The sequence below is a fragment of the Vidua chalybeata genome, chromosome 3 (genome assembly GCF_026979565.1).
Source record: "Vidua chalybeata isolate OUT-0048 chromosome 3, bVidCha1 merged haplotype, whole genome shotgun sequence".
Lineage (NCBI taxonomy): Eukaryota > Metazoa > Chordata > Aves > Passeriformes > Viduidae > Vidua > Vidua chalybeata.
In genome coordinates this window covers 15122921-15147926 of record NC_071532.1, presented here as the reverse complement: position 1 = coordinate 15147926, position 25006 = coordinate 15122921, and the positions used below count along the sequence as shown (strand labels likewise).

The window sequence follows — 25006 nt, the reverse complement described above, 5'->3', positions numbered from 1 at the left end:
ATTCCCTGAGCAATGCAGCAAGCCAGTCAAGGTTCCAAAAAATTCGAGTGTATTCACCAAATAGGTCACTATGGGACTGGGATCATTCTGAATCTATGTTTTATTATAAATTTCTGTGCAGCTGTTAATTGCAGGGCATCTTCTGCTTTTTTAATTTTTCTGAAGCTGATGCCTGCCCAAGAAACACTGTTCCACGATCAGCCAGACTGATAAAGCCTGGTTCCACGTGGGTCCACCTCCCACTTGAGCCATGCTGCAGACTTTCTAGAAGGCCCCCATCTCCTTCTCCTCCTTCTCCTCCTTCTCTTCTCCCATACTGCCCCACTGCCTTCTCCTGGCCATGCCCTCAGCACCCCAAACCGCTGGGGCAGCCGGCAAGAGCTGCAGGCTTTTCAGCAAGCAGGGTGAGGATAAAGTTGTTTGTCTGGTGGGAGAAGCAGAAATGTTGTCCATCAACATCCCTTCAGGTGATGAGACAGGTGATGCCTACTGAGACAGGCACTCTTGGATCCAGAATCTCCACGTCTGCCTTTCCACAAGGGATGCCCTTCCTCATACTAGAGAATGAGGAACAGGCTGATATCTCACCTTCCTTCGGCACGAGCCAGAGCCTGTGTGAATTTATCTGTGAGGGACACTGCACTTCGTTCACAGGATGTTTTGTCCTTAGAAATATTTCACAACTAAGAAAAAAGAAAAAGTATCCATGCCATGAGTTCTGTCTGCAAACTCTCTCCCACTTCTTGGCAGTGGAATTTATTAGTGGTGCTTTTGCACCATCATTCTCTCCCAGGATGAAATGATCAGTTGTTTTAGTTGTTTCTAATTAATACACAATTTTAAATAAATTTTCCACATAAAATAGATTTTTACATTCTTCAGTAGTGCCGGATAGGCAGAGCCATCTGTCAGAGATTAACATTCACTAAAGGACAGCTAATATTAAAAAAAATAACAATAATGTAACATTTAATTTTTTTTTTGCTTTGTACATTGGTTGAACAAACAATTGCATGCAAAGCTGCTCTTATTTTTAAAGATCATAATTTGTGAATGCTTGCATAGTACTTCAATGAATTTGAAACACGAGATTGTTGGATGATTAACCCATTTTTACAGCTTGGGGACATTTCTGAGGGTATCAGATCTGGGGTGATGCTGCATAAAAAAATTGGAGAACTAGAAACCATACAGCCATCGACAAGTCGTGGATTGCTGCAGGAAAGAGTGAAGCCCTGAATGAAGTGTCTTTTCCTTTGAATTGAGAAGAACCTGGATAAAAGTTAGCAAAAGCATTGTTTACATGATGGGCATTGCCATTACCCCAGGCTCCCTTCTGGAGTTCTTGTTTGTATTTTTTCTCCTCGCTGTTCCACCACCAGCCAAAGCTTTGTACGGAGGGATCACAAGTCCAAGCCTCGCACTGATCCCCCTTGGCACAAAGGGCTGAGGGAGAGGCCCTTTGGCTGTCACAGCCCACTCTGGGGCCACACTCCTTGGGCCACTGCAGCCTCCTCCCACCTTGGGGACTGCTCCCCCAGGGCTCCCCTTCCAGCCTCAGCCCACTTTGCCAGCCCTGCAGTGGTGCCTGGAGCCTTGCAGAAGCTGCTCACCCAGCAAGGCAGCAGCCACAGGCGTGCTGGTGCTGCAGCCAGCAGTAGGAACATTATCCTCTGTGGAGGGGAAAGGCAGAAGGTAAATCCCCAGCTTTCCAAAAGCTCAGCCTGCCTTTTCAGTGTTAGCTGCCCAGGGTAAGATCTTCCTGGCACCAACATGCTGAAGAGGTTTGGCTTGTTAGGTGCAGGGACTTGTGTAGTCTCTGCATGGTGTAACACTTTATGGGCACTGGAGATGGGACTTACTGAACCAGGTTGTCCTTTCCTTCCACATTTCTATCACTTAAATCTATCAATGTCAAATTTGTCTAATTTTTTTTCTGTTTCCACTGGAGGGATCAAGCCGTGATTGGACAGCTGACAGAACTGCCATCAAAAGACTGAGATTTCAGGGTGCTTAAAAAAAGAGAAAGCTATCTAAACTTATTTTAAAAGACCATTTCAATAAATAAAACATTTTCAAACTTGTTGCATCTAATGAAAGTCCCCGTAGGTATTTCCACCACTGGCAGAAACTCCCTGAGAATTTGGGGTGGGTGACCAAGATCTCAAAAACCTGATCAAGGGCAAATGGAGAGACTAGCTTAATAAAGGAGAGACAGAGAAGCAAGACAACTGCAGACCAGTTGGCTGAACTTTAGAACCCATAAAATCACTGTAAGAACAAACCAGGCTACTTGCACATACATGAAAGGTGCCAAGCAGATGAGTGATGGCAAATAGAGATTAATGAGGAACTAACATTTCAAACCTTTGCAGGTTCCTTCTGTGAGAGGATAAAAATGGAAACTGTCATTCTACATAAGCAATAGATGTGCTTTGACTACAGTAAAGCTTTAGCATTTTCTTACATGGGGTGTTATAGGGGGAGGTGACTTGAGTCTGCATGACACCATTATAAGGACAGTTCAGAGCTGGTTAGAAAGCTTGCTTCTAAGAGTCATTGCCAGTAAATCTCTTGTCAAACTAGAAGGATGCATTAATTATGGATTTCACTGAAGCCAGTCTATGGTACGACACTCTGTCTTCATTAACAGATACTGAGCTCCTGAAATACTACTGATAAATTTGAAGATGATGGATAGGTAGAAGGACTTCTAGTATACAGGAGACAACTTAGGAATTCAAAGTGATCTAGCCAAACTGGAGAAAGTATCTGAAAACAGGAGGCAGTTTGATAAGGACAAGAAAAAGTGCAAACTTGACATAGCTTTCTAGAAGAGCAGACATTTAACAAGGCAACACTTGGTATACAGTTCTGTTGAATTTAGGTGTCAGTGTGTGTCACAGTGACTTGTTGCTAAGGAAGGGGGAGCATCATCCTGGGTCACACCATGCAGTGGTGACATATGTGAAAATATGAAGTTATACTCCCCCACACTTGGCACCTGGTCTCAGCACAAATGAGTCATTTTGGATGCTCCAGTTTGAGGAAGTGTTGACCAGCAGCCTGGAAGAATGCAGCAAGAGCAACTAGTCAAGGTGTAGAAAAGGATAGAGAGAATTGGGGCTGTTCCTGACAGGGAAAAGTGAGATTAGATACAATAAGATCTTCACAATCAAAACCAGCAGCTGGAAAGGAGGTGGAAGAGTTTAGTAAGTTTGCTGGGATAGGAAAGAAAATAGGATTAAATTGCAGAGAAGAGAGCTCAATCCAAATGCCTTCCAGAAATGGCAGCAAAGCCCCGGCAGGACCATACTGGGGGCTGGGGATCACCACACCAAAGGTTTTCCACTAACACAGTGGGGAAACTTTTGCCACAGGCAATTTAAGCTTAATTCAGGGCATCCTGAGTAAGAGATGGGTGGTGGACCTCCCAAATGTCACATCATGTAACACTGCTATCTCGCCAAATGCCTGCAAGGGCAGCAAGGCTGGTGAAGAGTCTGGAACACAAATCCTGTGAAGAACAGCTGAGGGAGCTAGGGTTGTTTAGTCTGGAAAAAAGGATGATGGGGGGGACCTTATCACTCTCCACAGCTGCCTGACAAGAGGTTGTAGTCAGGTGGGGGTCAATCTCTTCACCCAGGCATCCAGAGACAGAATGAGAGGACACAGTCTTAAGCTGCGCCAGGGGAAGCTTACTCTGGACATCAGAAAAAATTCTTCACTGAAAGAAAGAGTGATTGGGCACTGGAATGGGCTGCTCAGGGAGGTGGTGGAGTCCCCAGCCCTGGAGATGTTTTAAAAAAGATTGGATGTGGCACTCAGTGCCATAGTTTACTTGACAAAGTGGTTTTAGGTCATAGGTTGGACTTGATGATCTCAAAGGTCTTTTCCAACCTAGTTAATTCTGTGATTCTGTGTAAAGACCCAGACAGATAGAGGTCACTAATGTCTTTCTGCTATCAAAAGGAAGCCAAGTACCATGGTTTCTGCTATAAAGATGAGGAATCTCAGGCATAGATCCTTGCTTGGATGAAAGTTCAACATCAAGCACAGAGCTGGGCAAGAAGGCCAGTGCACTCTCACTCAGAATATGAAACCCCATCACCAGGGATCTGGAAGAGCAATTGCCCAGCTTTGGATAAAACGATCAGTATTAGAATCAGGGCTTATTTTTGTGTCAATGTCGTGTTGCTTGGGAAATATTAAAGAAAAACATGGAGTTGTGTTTATAGAACACTTTAGAAAAAGTTTAATTCCTTTCATGAGGCATAGACTTGAGAGAAACTTGGAAGATTTCATCGCCTTTCATTTACTTGTAAAATTGATGCACCCCTCTTACTCTTTAAGGGGGTCTTTTTCCCCCGGTACGTTTCATCCCAGTTACACGTTTCAGAAGGTGAGGTATTTGTCTGCAATGCCAAAAGGAAGAGGGCAGCTAAAATAATTCTTCTGACCTACAGATGGGAGGGCTGAAGAAGCTTTGGCATACTCTGAAAAATCTCAGAAGGGCCAAAACAGAGAACTACTCCTAAAACATCCTTACAAAGCATTTTGAAAGCTCGTGATGAAAAATAGCCCATGGCAGTGACTGTACCAGTACCTGACTGTGCTGTATCAGCACAGACACTGAACCCAGCACATCAAGGGTTACAATTATCCCACATCATAACTGGACACTGTGGCCAGTATTACTCCCACAGTCAAGAAGGACATTAAAAAACTGGGGGCAGTCCAGCAGGTTTGGAGGTGGGGGAGGGTTAAGTGCCCCAAGATGGTTATAGGATTGGAGACCTTGACACATGAAGAAAGGCCAAAGGGATTGGGTTCATTCAGCCTGGTGAAGTGAGGGCTCAGGGGGATTCCATTCCTGCCTTCCAGTGTTAGATACTGGGAGATGATGAAGGCACTCTCTTCATGAGAATTCACTGTGATGGCAAATTTTCTCTCCAGGCACAAAACAAACTTCTCCTGTGAGACCAGCTAAAGGCTGGGACAGGCTCTCTGGAGGTGTGGTGGCATTTTCTTTGATGGAACATGCAGGGCTTTGTTTGGCAATGCCCTTGATCACCTAAGGCCCTGCTTCCAACTCACACAGGTCCAACCACACTTTCTGGCCCTGGTCAGTCTGGGCTTTCCCCCTCAGTTTTTGTTTCTCTCACTATAGCAAGATGCTGGAGAGTCCAAGACACACTGTCTCTTACCTCTGTTTTACCTTTCCTCCTATGAGGGTACAGCTCTGCACTAGCAATAGCCAGCATCAAAAGGGTATCTTTAGCACCCTGTCAGCTACACCCATGCAAAAACAATATAAACACACAGTAGCTGCAGTGCCCCTTTCAGCACACACCTCCCTGCTCCTGGACAGACAGCAACACCAGTGCTAGGTCTGCATTCCTTGGTAAGGACTAGTGATGGCACACTCCAGCACATCAGGAGCTGCCAGGGCCCAGATGCTCTCCAGTGATAAAAACAATCCAGCATGGAAAGGGAAAAATATAAATTTCAAAATTTCTTCACTGGGCCGACTCTGTTCCAGTCAGAGACAGTGGGGGAAAAAGAAGTGGATGTTCTCTTTTGTCTTTTCTATTTTTGTCTTTTCCAGTGTGACTTTTTAGACCCTCACCTTCTGACTTCATTCTGGAATGCTGCTTAGGTATAAATTAAGCTGGATCTGGCCTGAGATTTCACTCTCAGATAAAGATGAGGTTAGCTAAAAGAAACTCTAGTCATGGAAAAACTCATATGTCAAGAAAATCAAGATGTGTTTTAAAAAATTTAATAAACTCCAGCAGCTTGACTCCTATTCCTTTTTTTAGTGAACAGAATAATCTTATAAAATTAACTGAAGATTAGATAAAAAAAAACTTCTGCTTAGGGTTAGACAGCATGGACATTTATCTCCAGATACAATTTGAGTGCATCTTCTTCATCTCTGCTTTTGTTCCACTGCATGAGCTGCCAATACCCTCCTCCCACAGTCCCTCCCCTGCTTACAACAGCTGAGACCTGCCTCCCTCACCACTTGAGCAGTTCCAAATCTCCTTCAGAATGTGAAGTTTGATCCATCTCCCATTGACTTCAGTGAGAGCCTGGTCAGATGCAGAGGTGTATTTTCAAGCTTTGAAAAAAGTAAGTATCTGTGCAGAGGTAGGATGTTCAAAGATACACAGCTCAGTGGGTGTCCCTCATCTCCATGGGGAGAACCCTCCACTTGCCAGGCTACACCAAACACACGGACCAAGGTCTTGGGGTGCAAGGGTGGGAGATGCCAGAGGACACACATCGCTCCTGCTGGCCCCAGCTCAGGCAGGGCAACAGCTCCAGCTGCCCCTGTGAGCCCACGTTGCCAAAGCCCATCGGACCTTGGCCACCGCCTGTTACAGCAGCAGGAGCACGTGTTGAACACTTCCCAACTGCAGTGCCACTTACAGCACAGCTTGGGAGAAATCCTTCCCTCACACAGCTTGGAACCCAGGCTGCCACGTTGTCGTGAACTGAAGAACACCCTTCCTGAAACACCCCACAGACCAAGTGCTGCAATCTGTGCAGGACTCCCAAAACCTGCACTGGTTACAGCAGAGGCACAGTGGCATTGCTTCTCTTGGAGTGTTTGGTTTTGAGCCTTGTCAACTGCAACATTTGTACATAACAATGTACAATTGTACATAGATGCTGTTACCATTTTTCCTGTAGTTTGTGACATAGGTAACTAAGGATTTGCATTTAAAACACAGAGGCTGTTGGAAAAGGGGCTTTTGGATATGGGCCAGAAGCTCAGGACAAACTAGAAGAGGCAAGGCTGAATGGGATGTTTCGCACATCTCCCGCTGCCGCCGGGGCCGTGCTGCTGTCGGCGCCGGGCGGCCGCGCTCCCACACTGACACCTAGCGCCAGGCAGCCCTGCCCTGCCCGCCGCGCCTTCTGCTCCTCGCACTCTCACACACACTCGGGGCGGCTTTTTCTTTTTTTTAAGTCTTGGGGAGTTGTTTGGGTTCCTGCGGTTTGGATTAGTTTTTTTTCTGTAAATGAACATGAGACTTCTTGCGTAGTCTCCATAAAGTAGATTTACACCTGCCACAACATACCTGTTTTCCACTTAAATGGAATTATTTTCCTCTATCAGCCCAGGGCTTTGAAGTTTACTTAGAAATATGTGGGGCACTTGTCAGTAATGGATCCCGTTGCCCGGCTGCTCGTCTGATGGATGCACCGCTGAGCCCATTCCAGAGCTATGTGCTTACATACAACAACCAAGTCAGTTTATTTCACAATGACTTGAAAGAAGCATTTGGTTACATCACAGCTCTGCAAACAGAAAACCATTCCTTACAATGGAGAAATGTGCTTTCTCCCTGAAAGCAGCTGTGAGGCCAGACTGCATTTCCAGACCACCCATTTACAGCAAATATCTTATTGACAGATTCTTTGTAACACCAGCTCTTTGGACTGCGATCATAAAGAAAAATAAATTTTACCAGTAAAAAACATGCATGAGTTCAATACTTATTCATCATAGCTAAACTTAAGGGCTCACTCTTCAAAATCTTTGTAACAGCTCTGGAGACAAATGAAAGGTAGTTTAAGTCTCAGCCGACAAATCCCAGGGGATGGTTTTCCCTACGTGCTCACAACAGATCAGGAGCCCAGACAAGGTTCTGCAGCCTAGAGACTAAGATGTCAACACTGCACTTTCTGCTGCAAGAGTTCAGCAGAAAAATAAACACCTTTTACCAAAATAGGGACTTCATTGCACTGCAGTTTTCAGTCTTGTGAAGTTACAGTCACAGGCTCAGGAAAGTAATTTCTCACTTTTTAAGAACTCACTACAGGAAAAAAGAAATCTGAGACGTTTAGGTTTGCAGAGTCCTTAGTTTGATGTTTAACACAATCGTTTATTCTTTCTGTCATTTAGGTCTTTGTCATATACAGAGCAGATATAGGATCACTCAAGTCTGAAGTTTCATTTCTGGCTTCACTCGCTGCAGAATTTGAGGTCCTGGCTAATTCTATTAATGAGATTTACACCAAGAACCAAACACATCACCCTAGAAACCTGGGGGATATGGAGGTTTATCTGTCACCTTTGTGAAAAGGCAGAGATGCCTCTATTTACCTTTATAGGTTAAAGATTTCAGCATAGGATTCTCACTCCTGAATTTCAACAAACTGAGCTCCACTTGACAAGACACCTCCAGCATGTCCTCTCTTTGAAGTAGCAGTAACAGGCTGCCCACCACTGCACCTGACTGACAGCTGCACTGCACAGTGCTTGGCAGCATCTCAGCTCCCAAACAGGATACCTGATGGCAGGATAGTTGCTCTCATTAAACTTGAAAGCAGCTGGTTTTCTTCCCCATCGTCTCCTCATTTCTCTGCCCCTTCCAAAGAGATCCAAGCCTCTAACCAACACACCCTCCTGCAACTGGCAAGAAAACAAACTCACATAATTTGGATATATCAGTACCACAGCATTTTCATTCCTTGGGCATAAGCAATGGGAGAGATGCCTCAGACCCTGGCAGTAGGGAATGCACACACTAAATAGGCAGCAGAAAAGACATGAAGAAACAAACACTGAGTTTTCAGCTAATCCTGGCATAAGATAACCCCCAAATAACATCAGGTATCTGGAAGTTGTCTGTAGGGACAAATTGTTTTCAGAATTAGGCAAAATCAAATAAGAAAAAAAAAAGAAATAAAACAAACTTTAGAGACAATAGACTGTGCATTACTGAGAGAATAGAGTAATTTCAACCCTACAGACTAATTCCAAGTCATGTTTTGCAACCATCCATTGAAAAGGCCATCTGGCTACACTGTGGATCCTAACCCGAAACATGTCACAGCTTTGACATGCACTGGACCCCCAAATTCATACTTTGTCATACTAAAGATCTTTTCAAGGCTAACTTTCGGTAAGTTTTGCCACTGATGTAGGAAGGCAAAGGGATTTTAAACATTTCTCCAGAAACACAATAGCTCTGGCAATTTTTTGAGAGTGGATCAGATGTTAGTTAGCACAACTCAGCCTGAGGAAATAGCAACTGCAAATCATGGTGACCATTTCAGAGCCAAGCTTCCTTTGATGCAGAGCCTTTTGTTTTCCCTGAGGGAATAAAGGGAAAATTAGAAACAGGAAGTGGAAAAACCCTACAGGTACAGAAACAACAAGCTGAAGTACTGAGAAACTGTGTGCAAGTGTCAAACTCCCTCTTCTCCCTCCCCCCATTTCACTACTTGACATGTCAATCCAAAATTCCCAAATAAAGCCTAAAGGAATATGCAAGACTCCTCAGACACAGCAACAAGCCCCTGACTGGGAACCAGTGAGGGCAAACTCAGTATTTCTGAGGGCACTGAGAAAGGAGAACTGCACTGGAGTAGAAGCCCAGCTTAAATGAGAACACTCAAAGCCACTCGAGTAGTGACCTTTAAAATAAGCAAATACAGCCAGACCGCCATTGTAACTTGACAAAGGCTGAGAGTTGGAGCAGCTACACCCAACTCACTCCATGCCACGAGGGTTTCAAAGCAGGAGGTGGCTCCCAATGTCCACAGAAGCATTCACTGCCCCACAGAATGATGTTGTTTCTGCCTCTGCTTCTTCCTGTTTCTGCTGATCTAAACACAAAGCAGTGGAAGACCTATTATGCCACTTGTGAAATGTGAAAAACATTGAACTGAAGAACTATGAACTCAGCAGACAGTATTGAAAAAAACTTCTAGAAAGTATTTAAGGGAAACAAAATACATAAAGTTCCTTTGTGAACAACATGAGAACAGAAAAACAGAGGAATATTTTAATCAACATTTTCATACAATAAACATTTCTCTAAAATGCCAAAATTTTTAAATGGGAATCATGCCCCTGGCTGGATTTTCCACACCAAAAGAGTGGTGAAAGCTCAGGGATCCTATGCACAGAAGAAACCTCCAGAGTAGTTAACAGGACTTCATAGTCAGTATTGTCTAAACCAGACACTTTTTGTCCCAACATGCTATATACAAATGTATATTTAAATTAGAATAAAATGTGTGGTAAAGCTAAAATAATGAATTAACAGTCTTCAGTGAAGATTTTTTAGAAGATTCTGCTTTTCCTCCTGACACATCTTAAACACACCAGGAAACAGAGCACTGAAATAAATTCCTTCCAAGTCCACCAAAAGGAAAAAAAAAAATCTGAGTTCTTTTGAAATCAGGTATTTCCTGTTAAAAAAAAAAAAAAAAAAAAGCTTTTACAAGGGCTTTTTAAGTTACAACCGTTTTCATGAAGCTTGAAATTTCTCTCCGAGTGGTTTTCTGAACTGTCATTGCTGGTTATTACTAGTAGGCACAGAAATTCCCATTTTAATTAGAAACTTTATTTTGAAATACATTGTACAATTTACATGTGAAGTGTTTTCAATATAAGATATTTAATAACATTACGCTGAGCAAAATGGCTGACCAATTTCCTCAAAGCTCTTCCAGTTATGGGCTTTTTTCATTAAAACTATCTTACAGAACTAAGATGCAGCTTAGGCATTTGTATTCAGAAGCTAATTACTATGTTTACCTTAGGGAGAACGTATATACTTAACTGTTCCAATTAACTGTATGTTCAATAATGATGTTAAGCATTTGGCATAAGACTGAAAGAAACCCAAGCCCTAATTAAACTTGTATTCACCAAGGATTTTTTAAAAAAACTTCATGATCAAACTACTTTGTTAATAAGGCACAGTCAGACAAGTATTTACAAAGACTGGCTACCAACTCAGTTTTACCTGCACAACCTTCTTGCTGGTCTGTCAACAGTAATCTGAAAGTTGTTTTCCCTGTCTGCTGCTGAGACTTTCCAAGAGCAAGGCAGAGCAGTAAGGCAACTTAAAGAACAGGCATGCACAGGAGTTTGGCATTTGGGATGGATTTTGAACATCTGCAAAGTAGTTCATTTTATAAATGGAGCATTCACCTGCTATAATTAAAATGGTGGCCAACTGTGATAAGATAAATAGAAGTGATGCAAGCAGAGGGTATTTTAATAGGAATTAACAAGATGTCTGGTATACTACCAGCTAAGACTTTGCATGCAGCAATTCCCACAACTTTCAGAGATAATCTAAATTTAATTCTGAAATTCCCCTCTGCCACTTAGAAAAGCTGAATGTACCAGGAAGTTTCTTGATAGCAGGTGAAATATCAAGGAATGAAATCTCCATTTAGATAATGAGCAAATACTGCATCCTACTTTGCATTTCTTATTAGAACAAAAAGGAAGTCTTTGGGAATGAAAATTGAAATAATTACATCATTATTTGGCTGCAAGAAAGTTCAACAATTTTTAACATGGGATGTTTAAAAAACATGAAACAATTCTACCCACAGTCAAAGAATAAAAAATAAAAATGAGGGAAAAAAAAAAAAAGAGAAGTCTTACCTTCCCCTTCCAAATAACCTTTGAGGAATAATTGCTTGAGATTAGCATTGTATGGCTTCTGTGGCCTATGAATGCCAGATAGATACTCTAAGAATTATCATTTTCAAGCTACTGGTTGTTTTCAATTTTTAGTAACTTCAAGCAAAAATACTTTGTCTATTTCACTTGAATAATCAAACTGAGCATAAAAATCATTAAAAGTGTATTGCTGATACAAATTTGTATCACATACTAAAAGATACTACTTCATAGATTAATTGTGAAACAAAAAAGATTGACTATCAAAAAGTTTTCCAAATTCTTTTGCACAGCTGAAGTCATAGTGCAGGTTTAAGATAAAAAAATTTGTAAATGATGTAGTCAAAAGATGTTGAATACAAAATACATTCTGAAGTATTTTACAGAATGGCTGAATTATCAAGCATAAGAACTGAGGATAAAGAATGTTAATGACAAGCAGCCACATACAGAACACAAAGCAATAAGTTTAAATCAGACTATTTTGGTTTGTGTAGCCCTTTATTAGCAACTAAAATAGAAGATATCTGTTGTACATCACGGGTAGTAACTGACTATACTGGAGTTTTATTATATTCTAATACAGAATCATTTATAAATGCCTTGTTTTCCTTTTTTTTTCTTTTATTAAAAAGCTTCCACCCCTTCCCTCCCCCTTTTTCTGTTTACAACTTGCAAAACTATTCTGAAAGCTGAGTATATGTGCACAGGTCTGCAAAGAGTGCAAATTTAGGATATGGTAAATGCTTTACATGTTGTATTTTTAAGGACAGTCTACCACCATGCCTTCATAGCCATTATCTTTTCCAAAGAAAAAAAACAACTCTCACAAAAAGCTGATACCAGTCTTCCTTCCATTGTCCTAAACAAGAAAGCATTTTAAATGAGTTGAAACTAAGGAAGGACTACACCTACTAGAAAAGAAGAGAGTTCTATTAGTTTGAGGTTTCAGTATACCCAAAGACCAGGGACTGTATCTTTGTAAGGGCTAGGCTGGGACCCCGAATACAGAGTGTGTGCAGGTGCCATCCCTGAGCATTCAGCAGTTCAGTGGACCATAAGTGCTCCAGCTGCATAACTCACTGAGCTGTCTTGCCAGTTTCGACACTGGCTTGACTGAGCGTAATTCAAAAATGAAAAGCTCATATTCATTCCATTCTTCTGGAGCTCGTTGATAGCCTGAGGAGGGAAAAAGAGCTGTTTAAAAAAAGGTATCAGTGAAATTTTATTTCCTAGGTCTCAAAGGTCCTTGCACCATCTCTCATAAGCTCATTATATAAGCACCTTGTAGTAATTACTGGATCTAGCCCCACTACACTGTGTACATCCATGCAGTTCTCTAAAGCAACGCTGAACCTTTCATGATATCTCCTTTAGAAACAATCCTTCCAGTTCCATGGGGAATTTATGCAGAAACACAGATGCAACAGAAAAGAACCCAACACTAATAACACTTTTCAGAGTCTATTTCTTCCATCAAGGAGAAAGAAGGTACAAAGGCAATTTATTAAAGCATGCCAATTGGCAAAAGTGAATTAACAGAATTTAGCTGTGATTCACTGCAAAACTAATAATTATCTGAGGGCAGGAGTTGGGTATATTTGCAGAGTTGTCATAGTACTGAACTTTGCTACATGCATCCCCAATATTGATAATGCTCATACAAATTTTTATGGACTCCGCTTTAAAAGGTTCCTTTCTATGTTCTCCATTCAGACTACATTTCCAGTGAATCAAGTTTTCCCTTTTAGAAAAATTAACATGCATCCTGTTTCAGATTTGAATTACAGTAAAAATACAGTGAGATTCACTCAAGCAATATGACAAATCTGCAGCACTCCACCAGTGCTATAAAGCAGCTGCAACCAAATTTAGACAACTAAGTTAAGCCAGGTTTATGTCTGCACTGCATTACCAAAGCAGAATATGGCAACCAGAAAGTAATCTGAATTCTAATTGCTGTTAATTTATGAGTTAATGGTGCTCTGCACTAATAGTTACAGAAGTCATCTCTCACCATAGTTTCAAAACTCAAAAACACTGCGGGACATCACAAGGCACTCACAATAGCTAGCTAATAGCAATATAGAGAAAACAAATACATGTTCATAAGTACTGATTCAAAAGTGTAAGTACATACTTCTTCAGGGACATGGATTTATTTGTTCATTTATTTAGGGCCAAGAGAAAGTGAATGATTGCATTTCATTGAAATTCAAAAGGAATATGGCATCTTATCTCCCTTAGGAAACTGAAAACCCTCAGCCCTTTCAAGAGCTTACATTTGTCTATATGCAAGACACGAAAATCAGAGACCAAATTGAGAACACTTTAAAAAATAAATTAATTCAAGGTATGACATTTTAGAACTAAGGAATACTGCAGCAATGTTGTGTTTTACAAATGCAAACATTTTCCCAGAAGTTACATTCTTCAACAAATCAACAGTTACTTACATTTAATAGCACTCCAATAGGATGTCTTCCACATATTGTGTTATGGTATTTCTTCAAGTAATTGCTAAAAGATACTGGATCTAGCTGCTCTATAATGCTCATACCCTGAAAAAGAATTGATAGCAATAATTACATTACACATTCACAAGCAGGTGTTTATACATCATCTATTTTTACAACAGAGCAGGAGGAAAAACCCTCTACTTTGTACCAAGGATATCAAGGAAATCTCAGCACGTGAGCTCTAGCTCGTAGTCATCTTGTTTCCATTCCTTGCCTAACTAAAAGTGCAGGAGCTCTTCCAAAGCTGTCATTAATTCACAGATCTGTGAAGTTATCTTTGCAAATACCAGTGAAGCTCATGTTAAAAAAGCTCTGAAGACTAATTGATCTCCACCATCCAAGACTGCCCTACTTCCATAAGATTTGGTACAGTTATAACCAGGCAAATTTACTAGAAGGGCAAAGCAGGAAGAAGTTGTGACTCCATCTGCTCTCCCTGGTAACAAAGTTCAGGGCCAAGCACTTGTCTGGGACTTCCAGATGTCCAAAAACCCTAGATAAAACCAACACTATGCACATGCAATTCACATGCATAACAAGTGCGATGTATCCTGGACACATCAGGCATGCAGAGCAGTTGATCTGGGCATGGCCTGGCCACTTGCTCAGAGCATAAAAATCAGATCCAGAAAATCTCTAAAGCACTATCAAGTTGGTGCACAACAAAAATGTAAGAACTGGGAGATGGTGTTTCTATTTTACATGAGACAGTCACATGTATACATCTTTTCCTCCATTGAGAGTAAGACCCATGATCCCATGGAGTCATGCTAAGGATACCAGCACACGTGTGGAAAACCAAACCTTACACATATACAAACATTTGCATTCTTAAAAGCAAAAAGAATCCTACAACTCCAGATACAGTCTACTCTTACCCCATCCCATAAAGCAGATCAAACACCATGAAAGTAGTTTAAAAATAAGTATAAATCAATTATTGTCTTATTTTCATCATGGGTTTGCTCTTTCGCCTGTATTAGACTCCACCAACTTCTTTTTTTCCTTCCTCAGAAAATTATTAATTCCCTTCACCAGGGAAATGAGCACCAGGGAAATGACACTCACTAACTCAATAAAATACATAGTTATGCTGCTTCTGTTGGTGAAACAGTAAATTCTTCCTTAGAGACTAGGAAAAAACATTTACTTTGCATGGGAATAACCGGAGGTTGATACTAGAAAAGGAGACAATTTCTTCTAAGATTTCTGCATTTGTCCCAGCTCTTTCCCCTACTTTTGGGTGACAAAAGCCACAATGCAGGAAGCAGTCAGTCTGAAGTCTCCACCTCAAGAGTGAATTTTCCACAACACTCTGCAAGGGCATTGGCTGATCTGGCAGATATCAGCTAATTATTTAGGCTGGACCACTGCTTGCAATGGAGGAGCAGAAGATTCCCAGGAGAGCTGGGAGAATTACAAGCAGCAATGATAACTACTACCCTTGTGCACTTTTGAATAGAAACAGACATATGATTAATTCATAAAGAAATATGTTTTATGGAAAAACAAAACCAAGCTAAGCTGGCCAATTGGTGGTAAGAGCTCAGTTCTTCTGGATTCTTGGAGAGAGTGTTTGGACCCCTGGCCAGTAATTACAGCTGTTAATCACTCCAGATCTACAGAGCCTAAATGAGTGCAAAAAAAAAAATAATGGTAGCTATTTTCTAACTAGCAGTGACTACATAGATACCATTGCATTTCCAAAGTTTCCAAAGCATGTATTTCAACCATCCATTTACTTGTAGACTGTACATGTCAATATACAGCTAAAGAAAACAGAACTAAACTTGACCACATATTCGAGTGAAACTAAAGATGCATAAGGCACTTAGATACTGAACAGTTCATGAGAATGTATTTTACCTGTTTGTAAAACCCTTTCATGACCTTTTAAAAACATGGAAATGGCAGCTCAATCGAGAGACTCATTTTACAGTTGTAAGTCACTGGAACATACTGGGCAGAGGCATTTGAGCATTTGTCTCAAATGAATGGACATGGATTTATGAGAATGCCTAGTAAGCTTATTTGAATGCACAGTTCAGCACTGCAAAACATTTACAGCTATGCAGTTCATCCCAGAAAGTGCTAAGGGAGTTCCATACATCAGAGATGGAGAAAATCTATAGGGAATTGGTACGAACAGATGTCCTATAAGCATTAGGTTGCACTGAACTTTTCAATCTTTTGGATTTAAAAATTGTTGTGGCAGAGGAACAAAGACTATCAACCTTCTAAAATGGTGCTGAAGAACAAAGGAAACATTTTTGCCAGGGTGTGTTTTATAAAAAGCAGAGGTATATGAAGCTAATAATTTTCAGTATTTGAAACAACTCAGCTAGGCATGGCTTAGAACAGAGTTAAAACACATAACAAAACCCACATGATAAAAGTGTAAGCACTGTTACACAGTTTATCACATGGTCATTATGGCATCATGTAGAAATTGCATACCTCAGTTACCCAGATACTGTTAATGGCATCTACAATATCCTAGCACAGTGCACTTAACATGATTAAAAGTTACATTTTCAAATATCATCCCTTAATAGGATCAAGTATCTACAAGCCTACAAATAAACTTTAAAAACAATAACCCTGCACACATATCTCAAAACAAACAAAAAACCCCTCAAACAACCTATAGGCTCATTTTATACTATATGCCAATAATGATTTGGCTGGTCATGTTAAAGTTTGTTATCAGTTATTTCAGCTGTTTCTTCACATTTCAAGATCTAAACTAACAGGACTCTAATGGAAATTAAAACAAACTTGGTCTTCGTACTATCCAGTCCAACTATCTTTGCATGTGTAAGTCAGACTACACGACAAATAACCACCAGGAAAATTACTGTCTAGGCACAGAGAACAGGGACCTGGGCATCCAGGCAGATTCATCATCTTACATTATGCCCAGCCTAAGAAGCCTGCCCAGGCTGGAGCACTGTGGAAGGTCCTGGCACACTGCAGCAGCACTGCAGAAGCCACCAGAATTCCGCAGGTCATTAGAGGTACCTGAGAAGCCATGGGTGCTGAGCATTTTTCCTGGACCAAGTACTGGCTATTCCTGCACAGCACTCCTCAGTGTCTGCATTTTCCCCCCATCAGCATTCAGGGTAACACAATCCTCCCATTGACTCAAGTGAAGCGTAAAGTATCCCATACCAAATTTATGCTCATATAAAATGAGCAATGCAGTGAAGATTGAAGTGAGCAATCTGCATTTTCTGTCTAATCAATCAAAACCCATTACTCGTCAACAATGTCTTACAAAATACTTTCCCCACTTCTATGTAAAAAGATAGTGTGTTTCAGGTTATGATACACAAACTATTGCACATCAGCTGCTCAGTTACAACTCTTCATTTGAGGGTTTTCCCCTAAGGTACCCCTTCTAAACACGAGGGTATTTCCTCCTTTTGCCATTACATCACAAAAGTGTGCTGTAGTCACAGTGGTCAGATTAACAATTACCATGGAGAAACTGAGGTCTGCCCAGCAATATTTACTACTCTGTATTTGTTTTATGCTGGAGTCTAACAGCTCTAAACTTCAATGCCCAAAGTGTTCAGCAGTTTTTACACACTAGGTGAGAAAATACATTTATATGTAAGGTCCAGTCCAATTAAGGAAGAGGCCATCGATCTCCCACAAAGGCATTTCTAAGGAAAATTTATTTCATCTTGCCCCAGAATACCTTCCTGCTTACAATGTGCTCAGCTGACTGCTTTCCTAGTTAGGGCCAATAAAATGAAGCCAGTTTTAGTACAGTTTTGTCTCTATCCTAATGCTATTTTGTCTGTATAGAGGCCTACTGGTTACCAAAGTACAAGTTTGTTTAGCACATCAAATCACATGAAAAAATCTAATACTTTTCTAAGGAAATGAGTAGTAGCCAAGTGGGACAAAAAATTGAACAAACTTCCAAAAACTGGAATAGTGTGACAGGGAGAACAAGAAATCTCTGAAAAATCATCCAAAACAAAACCTCCTCCATATAGCATCTGAATATGGAGTCGTGTTCAGATATGCCATGATACAAACAAGCAAAAAATAACCACAGTATGCTGTTATACAGCATGTTTAGTTTTCCAGTTAAACTTCAGATTGAAAAAGTATTTTCATAATTATTAAATAGTAGACATGATTTTCCACGTTACAAAAAATGCCACTTCCATTTAGCTGAATAACTACCAAAAGGAAGAGCTGGTGCAGCAATGTATTTCCTAAAACTAATTACATGCCAAAGTCCAGTCTTTCTTCAAGCTTTCACCACAGAAATTAACAAGGGGAAACTAATGTTTGCTAATGCACCATAATCTGCTCTCATGCAAAAACATTCAAAGCTACTGATGCTGGGATTCTGTAGAAAAACACTTTTCTTGATAGAGAAGCCTCTTAACTGACTACAAGAATTATTAAAAGTGGGATAAACAGAAGGAAGGCAAATTATTTACTGTTATTATTTCTATTCCAGAGATGAATAGTAGAAAAACAAAGAGGTTAATATGTATACAGAAGGCAAGAAAGTCTAGAGATGTCTCCAGCAGATAGGATTTATTCCTTCAAGACACGGAAAAAATTAACATGCCATGAATAAAAACAGCTCTCTGTTCTAACAGATTCTACATAAGTTACATCAATGATGCAAACAGTTGCAAAACAAATTTTAAGGTTATGTATTTCCAGAAGAATTACTTCTAATCTGTGCCTTAAGTATAGTCTTGAACATTAAGTTGTTGGGGTTTTCTTATGTTAAAAAGAAATCCTTGGCTCCTGTGACTTCAAAGAAAATGCAATGTAATTGGCATTGGACCTTTATGTATTTAACATTCCTTTCAGCCTTTTGCCAAACCAAAATGAAGCATGGTGTACTGCTTTTCCCCCACCACTTTCTACAGAGTAAGGGGCAGAGGGAAGGCCACTCCCAAAGAAACAGTGGCTTTCACTTTCTTGACCACTGCAATGCCCTACAGCCTCTCCTCCTCCAAATGGATGTTGCTGAAACCTTTGCATAATCACAGCTATCAAGCTGCAACTACCACAATTTTCCATGCATAATTTCTATTGCTTTTCAAAAACATAAGAGGGTATGTAGACAGAAATTACATTAGGGCATTTTTAGGTAGGTGAACATGCATTTTTCTCTCATTAATTATGCTTACTAGTTTATACCCACAACATAATTGTGTGCAGTCAGTAAAAGGGACGATACTAGCTAAAACCAACAGCTAAATTCTTATTGAGGTAAACAAAGGAAAATTATACATTCAATAAAATAGCTAATCTATAATATCTTGTTAGAAAAATTTCTCAAGTGTTCAAATAAATGGAATGTACAGGAGAAATTTGTTAGTTAGTTCCACCAAATCTGAAAACTTACCATTTTATCTAGGTGCTCAATGGATCTATAAATTTCTCCTTGGGATTCATCATAGTAACTGTAACGGAACCTCTGACCTTGAAACAAAAATCACGTATAAAATAAAAAAGGGAAAAATTGTAGCTAAACCACTCCCTAATACTTACTAAATATTTGAAAGTATAATATTTATAAAGTAGTAATCTTCATTTATTTTATACTTTTTAGCTCCAGTGAGGAAATTCTAGGGCAATCACAAAGTAGCAGCCCAGAAGTAAAAAAAATACATGATGGGTGGCTATATTCCTAAAAAGAAATCTACTATGCAGAACTGACACTGAAGTATCACTCACTAATTGCCTCTTATTGCCTTAGACTCTAATTCTGTAAATTAAGAAGTAAAGCAACATTTCATTTTGCTATCCCTCTTGACAAAGTCAGCCATGGAGTCAGGCTACTTCTGCTTGCACAACAATACCCACAGTAAATGAAGGTTAAAAGAAAAAATTAATAATTCAATGAGCAGTTCTAGATGGGTCATTAGCCACAACAGAACCAGGTCATTCTTATATACACCTTCCACCTACTCCACAATTCAAAGATGAGTGAAACATGCACTTAATTAAGTTGACCAAAGATGACAATGGAAAAAAAAAGGAAGAAGGTCTCTTGTGTCACGTATCTTTCTGAAGCAGTCACTTTTCCAGCTACTATTACACTTAAAAGAAAAATAAAATTTAAAAGTGGGGCAGAAGTCAAGGCTTCTGGAGTCTTTGTAGCTCTGTCACCAAGATGAACTGGGGTAGCACTGGTGAATTGGCATAAATAACCCATCTGCTATCTCACCCAGCAGTAAAACATATAAAACTTATTTGTGCCAGAAGAATGTGGCCATGCCCAGTGAATTTTTAGCTAATTAGTTCTGAAAGTTGTTTTGAGGTGCTTAGAAGAAGAGTAAAAAGAGCAAGCAACTTCAGACAATTACTTCATTGCAACAGTAAAGAGATGCATATAAATCCACACACCTTCACCATTTATTTCCTCCACTACACTGAAAACACATTATCACATTAATATTTTTACCTATTATTCCAGATTTTAAAGACTTTTTTAACTTTATGAAGGCATTTAAGTTGCAAAAATGAATTTACCAGAAGTTAAAATGTTCAATGTTTAATAAAATACATTATTTGAAAATAGCTACAAAATTATTGAATATACTCTTATCATAAGATATGAAACTTACCCCAATGGCAAAAGTCAGAAGAAACCACAAAGAGATTACTAGGATCAGCTAGGTATTTACTGAAGAGTTTTCCAAATTCCTGCTCTTTTGACTCACTCAGTGCTCCGACCAACACAGGAATAATAGTAAACTCATCCTTATGGCTTATAAGCAAAAGAAAAAAGGTTGTAATTCAAGTAACATCTGAAGATTTTTTCAGGGCTTGCTAACTGAAACGGCAGAATGGTCTAAAAGATTGCTATTGATTTGAGGATAGCAATTTGGTAAGGTTATACCAGGATGTTGTTTTAGGACCTCAAAGTACTTCAATTTCAGAAAACGCACACCCCCAAAACCAGTATTTCTTTCTGCTGCGAAGTAAAAATACCAGGCAAACAAAAAGAAAAGACAAAGTGAAATCAGCAATTAAGTAAGAATTAAATTTTTCCTGTATAGATGCTGCATGTTGGGTAATTCTCCAAAGTAAATGAAACGTATATGAAAATGCTCAACAAAGTACCCAAGTATATACTGATACTCTAAGGAAAATTCAAAACACAATGGCAATTAAAAAAAAAAGGGGGGGGATGGGGCACATCTTAGGGAAGAAAGCCCAACATAGATTGACAATTTTTATTTAAAGCAAACATCTGAAACAGCAGCTATAAACACACCCCTGATTTCAATATTGAATTTGGCTCCAAACAACTTAAAATCCCACAGAAAACTATTTGAACTTCTTTCAGAGATGCCTGGAAAAGTAGGGGGAAAAATCAGCTATTGAAAAAAGTTCATGAAAGCATATCTAATATTAACTCTATTAAGTAAACCTGTTTATAAGAGGTGTTATAACTTCATTATTTACATGTTTGCTTTGCTCACAGTTTCAACTACAGCAACTTATCCTAGTCTCTGACCCTCTCCTTACCAAAATTTTTATTGGGGGATGGGGAAGTATGAGCATTACATACACCATAAGGTCTTCTATGCCATAAAATGTATTATTATTTCCTACTGCACTTCACGGTAGCTCAAATATTTAATGCACATAATGTTAATTCTTGTAGAAGTAATTAGCCTAGTACCTTTCCATGGCTTTAGCAGTATAAGGCAAATGCATTTCAATACTGTGCTCATCTTCATCTGTCTGTAGGGACATGCGCTCAAACATTCCAGTCTTCCACAATTCTCCATAAACTGAAAAGTATTAAAGATGAGTTTTTACTAATTTTTTTTTGCTTATTTTTGAAAACTACTTCAAGTGCAAAAAGCAAGCTACAGTGTACCTTTATCAGAACATACCCACTATAAAAAATTACTTGCCTCGAAGTGCTATCATAAACCACTTGTTTCTAAATAAATTCAGAAATAAAATTATGTTCAAGTCATTAAAATACAAGCCTAATTGATTCAGTCTACAAAATGTGTTAAATCAGTGACCTTACTAGTATATTGAAAAAGATTTTCAGTCATGATACAAAATTTAATTACACAAATAAAACACATTTCAAAATATACATGCATTTGCACAGTCAATGAATTTTTGTTTTCATGAACTGCCCGTTATACGTTAAAAAAAAAACTCCGATGAGCTATTGTTCGATTTACTATTTAATTGATGATTGACTGAATCATGAAATATAGAGACAACCACAACTGATGAAGTAATCCACATTTGTAAAGTTATCTTTTCTACTCTCAAGCGTACTTCAGAGTATACAAAGTCATCTCCATATTCTGAAAATTCTCCACTGGAAGATGAATTTGATGTAGGGCTGTGCCTCCTTCTCGCCTCCATAAAGGAGCTCTACAGAAAGCAAAACATTTCTCACCTAAGGAAATTCTGCAGGCACCATGTAAAAAGCCTGAATTAGCTTGCTTAATCACAGTTACAATGAAACACAACATGTCTGCTAATTAGCCCTTCTGAAAAAGATACCATATCACTTAGGTATACCTCAAATTACATAAAAGCCAAAAATATCAAATTAATCTTCATTGCACTTAGTTCAAAAGACTGGCATTTCATGGACTAACAGTTTCTAAGTTTGCAAGTTAGAAAGTCACATGCAAGCCCAATAAAAACAACTTTTTGTTTCTCTGTTATTCTTTTATCAGAAATCAAACTCAAACCAACTAAAGAACCTTTATTTCCAGCCATAACACTTAACAGGAGAATGGAAAAGATGTCCAGTGAGTTATTATTTGAAGTAACACTCAAAATTGAAAAGATAAGCAAAAATTTAGAATTCTTGCCAGAAGGAAGAGAGACACTATGGTTATAATGTGACCATGTCTGAAATAACCAGGATCATTCAGAAGTTCATTTTTTTTGCACTAAAACCAGATTTGCACTTGTATGCCACTTACAGCAAGGAAGTGCCCAACAAGAAGAAAGTTCTCAGCACTGCAGTACCACAGTCAACAGCCAAGCCTCAATGATGTCCAAGCTCTACAATGCACTTACTCTTTTGGTCAATTCGAAGATCATACAGAGGTGTTCTGTAAATGTCCACACTGGAAAGTGCACATCGGGAGAGGGGCACGTGATGGGAAGGCCCAAGAATGAAAATCTTTCGGCTACAACAATTAACACAGAAGGCCACAATTAGACAACTGCAATTGTACAGCAACTCAGCTTAGAGTAACAAGTTTAATAAGAGCATACAAAGTGATACTTTCTCGTGGCTGCAACAGTTTTACTCCCTTGTCAGTAAGATCCCACGTCAATCCACGGCCCAACCTTGTTTGGTATCTCAGGAATTATCATGAGATCAGTAATGCTCTAGCCTTAAATCTCTTAAGCAGGTTATATATCAGAGGGCACTCATCAGCTAGAAATTTGTCTGAGTTCACTCATTTGGAGGCTGAATGATGTGTTACAGCCACTTAGAACAGATTTTTGAATTCTCTCCTTGAATCAACACAACCTCCAGCTACTCAGCACCTTCAATAAATACAGGATCAAATAACAATTATGCATTTATCATCTATTCAGAGTTTTTCACTTATTTACTTGATTAGCCTTACTTAGGTTTAACTAAATTAAAGTTTAAGTCCTTCTCAAATGCTGGGTTTATGTTGTTACATGTTATGGCTTTTTTGCTGTTGCATCAACAACAGAGACTTGGACCAGCACATCCATAGCTTTAGCTGATACTGCAACCTTTTACATGTCATGGCATAATTATTTCATCAAGTTCTCAGTTCCTGGCTCTTGATTAGATGTTAAGGGTCTCCTGCCACAGGACTTAAAAAAAAATATAGGCAATTCAGCTTTTCAGATACAGGATGATACTGTCTTGTTTCTGGCACTGTATTAAATGGGTGGAAGACATGTAAAGTTCTGAGAGTTTGGTTTTCTTAATCCCTTGCACAGGGAGTACTATAACAAGGTATACTAAAACACAAACTCCCTGCAAAGTTAATAAAAACAAGTATTCAAATATGCAATAGTTTAGCCCAAAGATGAGTTCTAAACAAGCCACACAGTAAAAAGCAAATGATGCAGCAACTTCAACCAATTCCTTATCAGGGAACCTAGGGAATGTAGCTTGTTCCAGAAATTTTAGAGAAACTAGGTATCTGTTATACCATGAACTATTTTCACATCATTTGCAATAGCTTAGAAAGAACTAAAACCATTGTCTTTGAAGAGTATTACAGCGTGTTATCTTATGAACAACTGGTAAGCCTAGCCAGTTTCTATTTAGCATTGCAAAATACATACTTTGAGTAAATACTGCAGACGTTTTAAATTTTTGTCATTAAAAAAAAATGTTGCAGTCAGCAGAACATAACAAAAATTATATTCCTTTATCCAAAAAAAACTGGATTCAAATTTTCAGAGGTAGACACAGACTACAACAGCATGTTGAGGTTTTTTTTTTAATTTTTCTCTTTTTAAACTTGTAAGAAACAAAAGTCCATTTAAAATTACTGGAACAATTAACTTTCATAAACATACTGGCCACTTCCTCCACAGCAGAAGAGAATCCTGGCAGTATTCAGCCCATAATCCTGCACTAAAAAACCAATGCAGAATCATGGTGAAGTATATTAAGTGTTTTAATAGATTCAATAAAACAAACAAAACCTCCCAACAATAACAAAAAAAAATCTGAAAACAAAATCAAAAAAAATCCAGCAAAACTAGTTTGGGCTTTTATAAAAACAGTGGAACATCAGTAATAAACTGTCAAGTCTTTAATCCCTCCCTTGTAAAAAGTTAGTTACCAATTATTTTAACAGTATTCCTTTTTTCCCTCCTTTTGTTAGATCCAATTTGAACATTTATGATTTAAAACAGAAGTGATGCATAGAAGGCTAAAAAAAATTACAAAATTTAAGTGTGAGTACTTCAAGATGTAAGAATGTAACAAGAACACTCCACTTATCAGAGAATTGCAACCTCAGGGTCTCAGGCTTTGTAAAGAAAGCTGTAATAC

At 39.1% G+C, this 25006-nt stretch overlaps 1 protein-coding gene and 1 long non-coding RNA gene across 3 annotated transcripts in view; both read right to left on the bottom strand.

The window, feature by feature from the left end:
• Positions 1 to 285: 285 nt before the first annotated feature.
• LOC128784932 (uncharacterized) lies at positions 286 to 7175 on the bottom strand. Its single transcript, XR_008429687.1, has 3 exons — positions 7092 to 7175; positions 589 to 683; positions 286 to 486 (listed from the first exon to the last, which is right to left on the bottom strand). It is a non-coding gene; the product is annotated as an uncharacterized LOC128784932 (long non-coding RNA).
• A 2536-nt stretch (positions 7176 to 9711) lies between these two features.
• MEMO1 (mediator of cell motility 1) overlaps positions 9712 to 25006 on the bottom strand; it is a 29725-nt gene continuing 14430 nt past the window's right edge. Inside the window, exons 4-10 of one of the 2 annotated variants that reach the window (XR_008429738.1) lie at positions 23026 to 23138; positions 21644 to 21755; positions 20580 to 20722; positions 19355 to 19431; positions 13903 to 14007; positions 11429 to 12625; positions 9712 to 10215 (exon numbers count right to left, since the gene is read on the bottom strand). Coding sequence is in view for 1 of the 2 variants with exons in the window: in XM_053937176.1 (XP_053793151.1) it covers positions 12494 to 12625; positions 13903 to 14007; positions 19355 to 19431; positions 20580 to 20722; positions 21644 to 21755; positions 23026 to 23138 (682 nt within the window). In the remaining variant the exon portion in view is untranslated. Of the gene's footprint in view, positions 12626 to 13902; positions 14008 to 19354; positions 19432 to 20579; positions 20723 to 21643; positions 21756 to 23025; positions 23139 to 25006 lie in introns of both variants that reach the window. The other variant, XM_053937176.1, reaches the window with a different exon arrangement.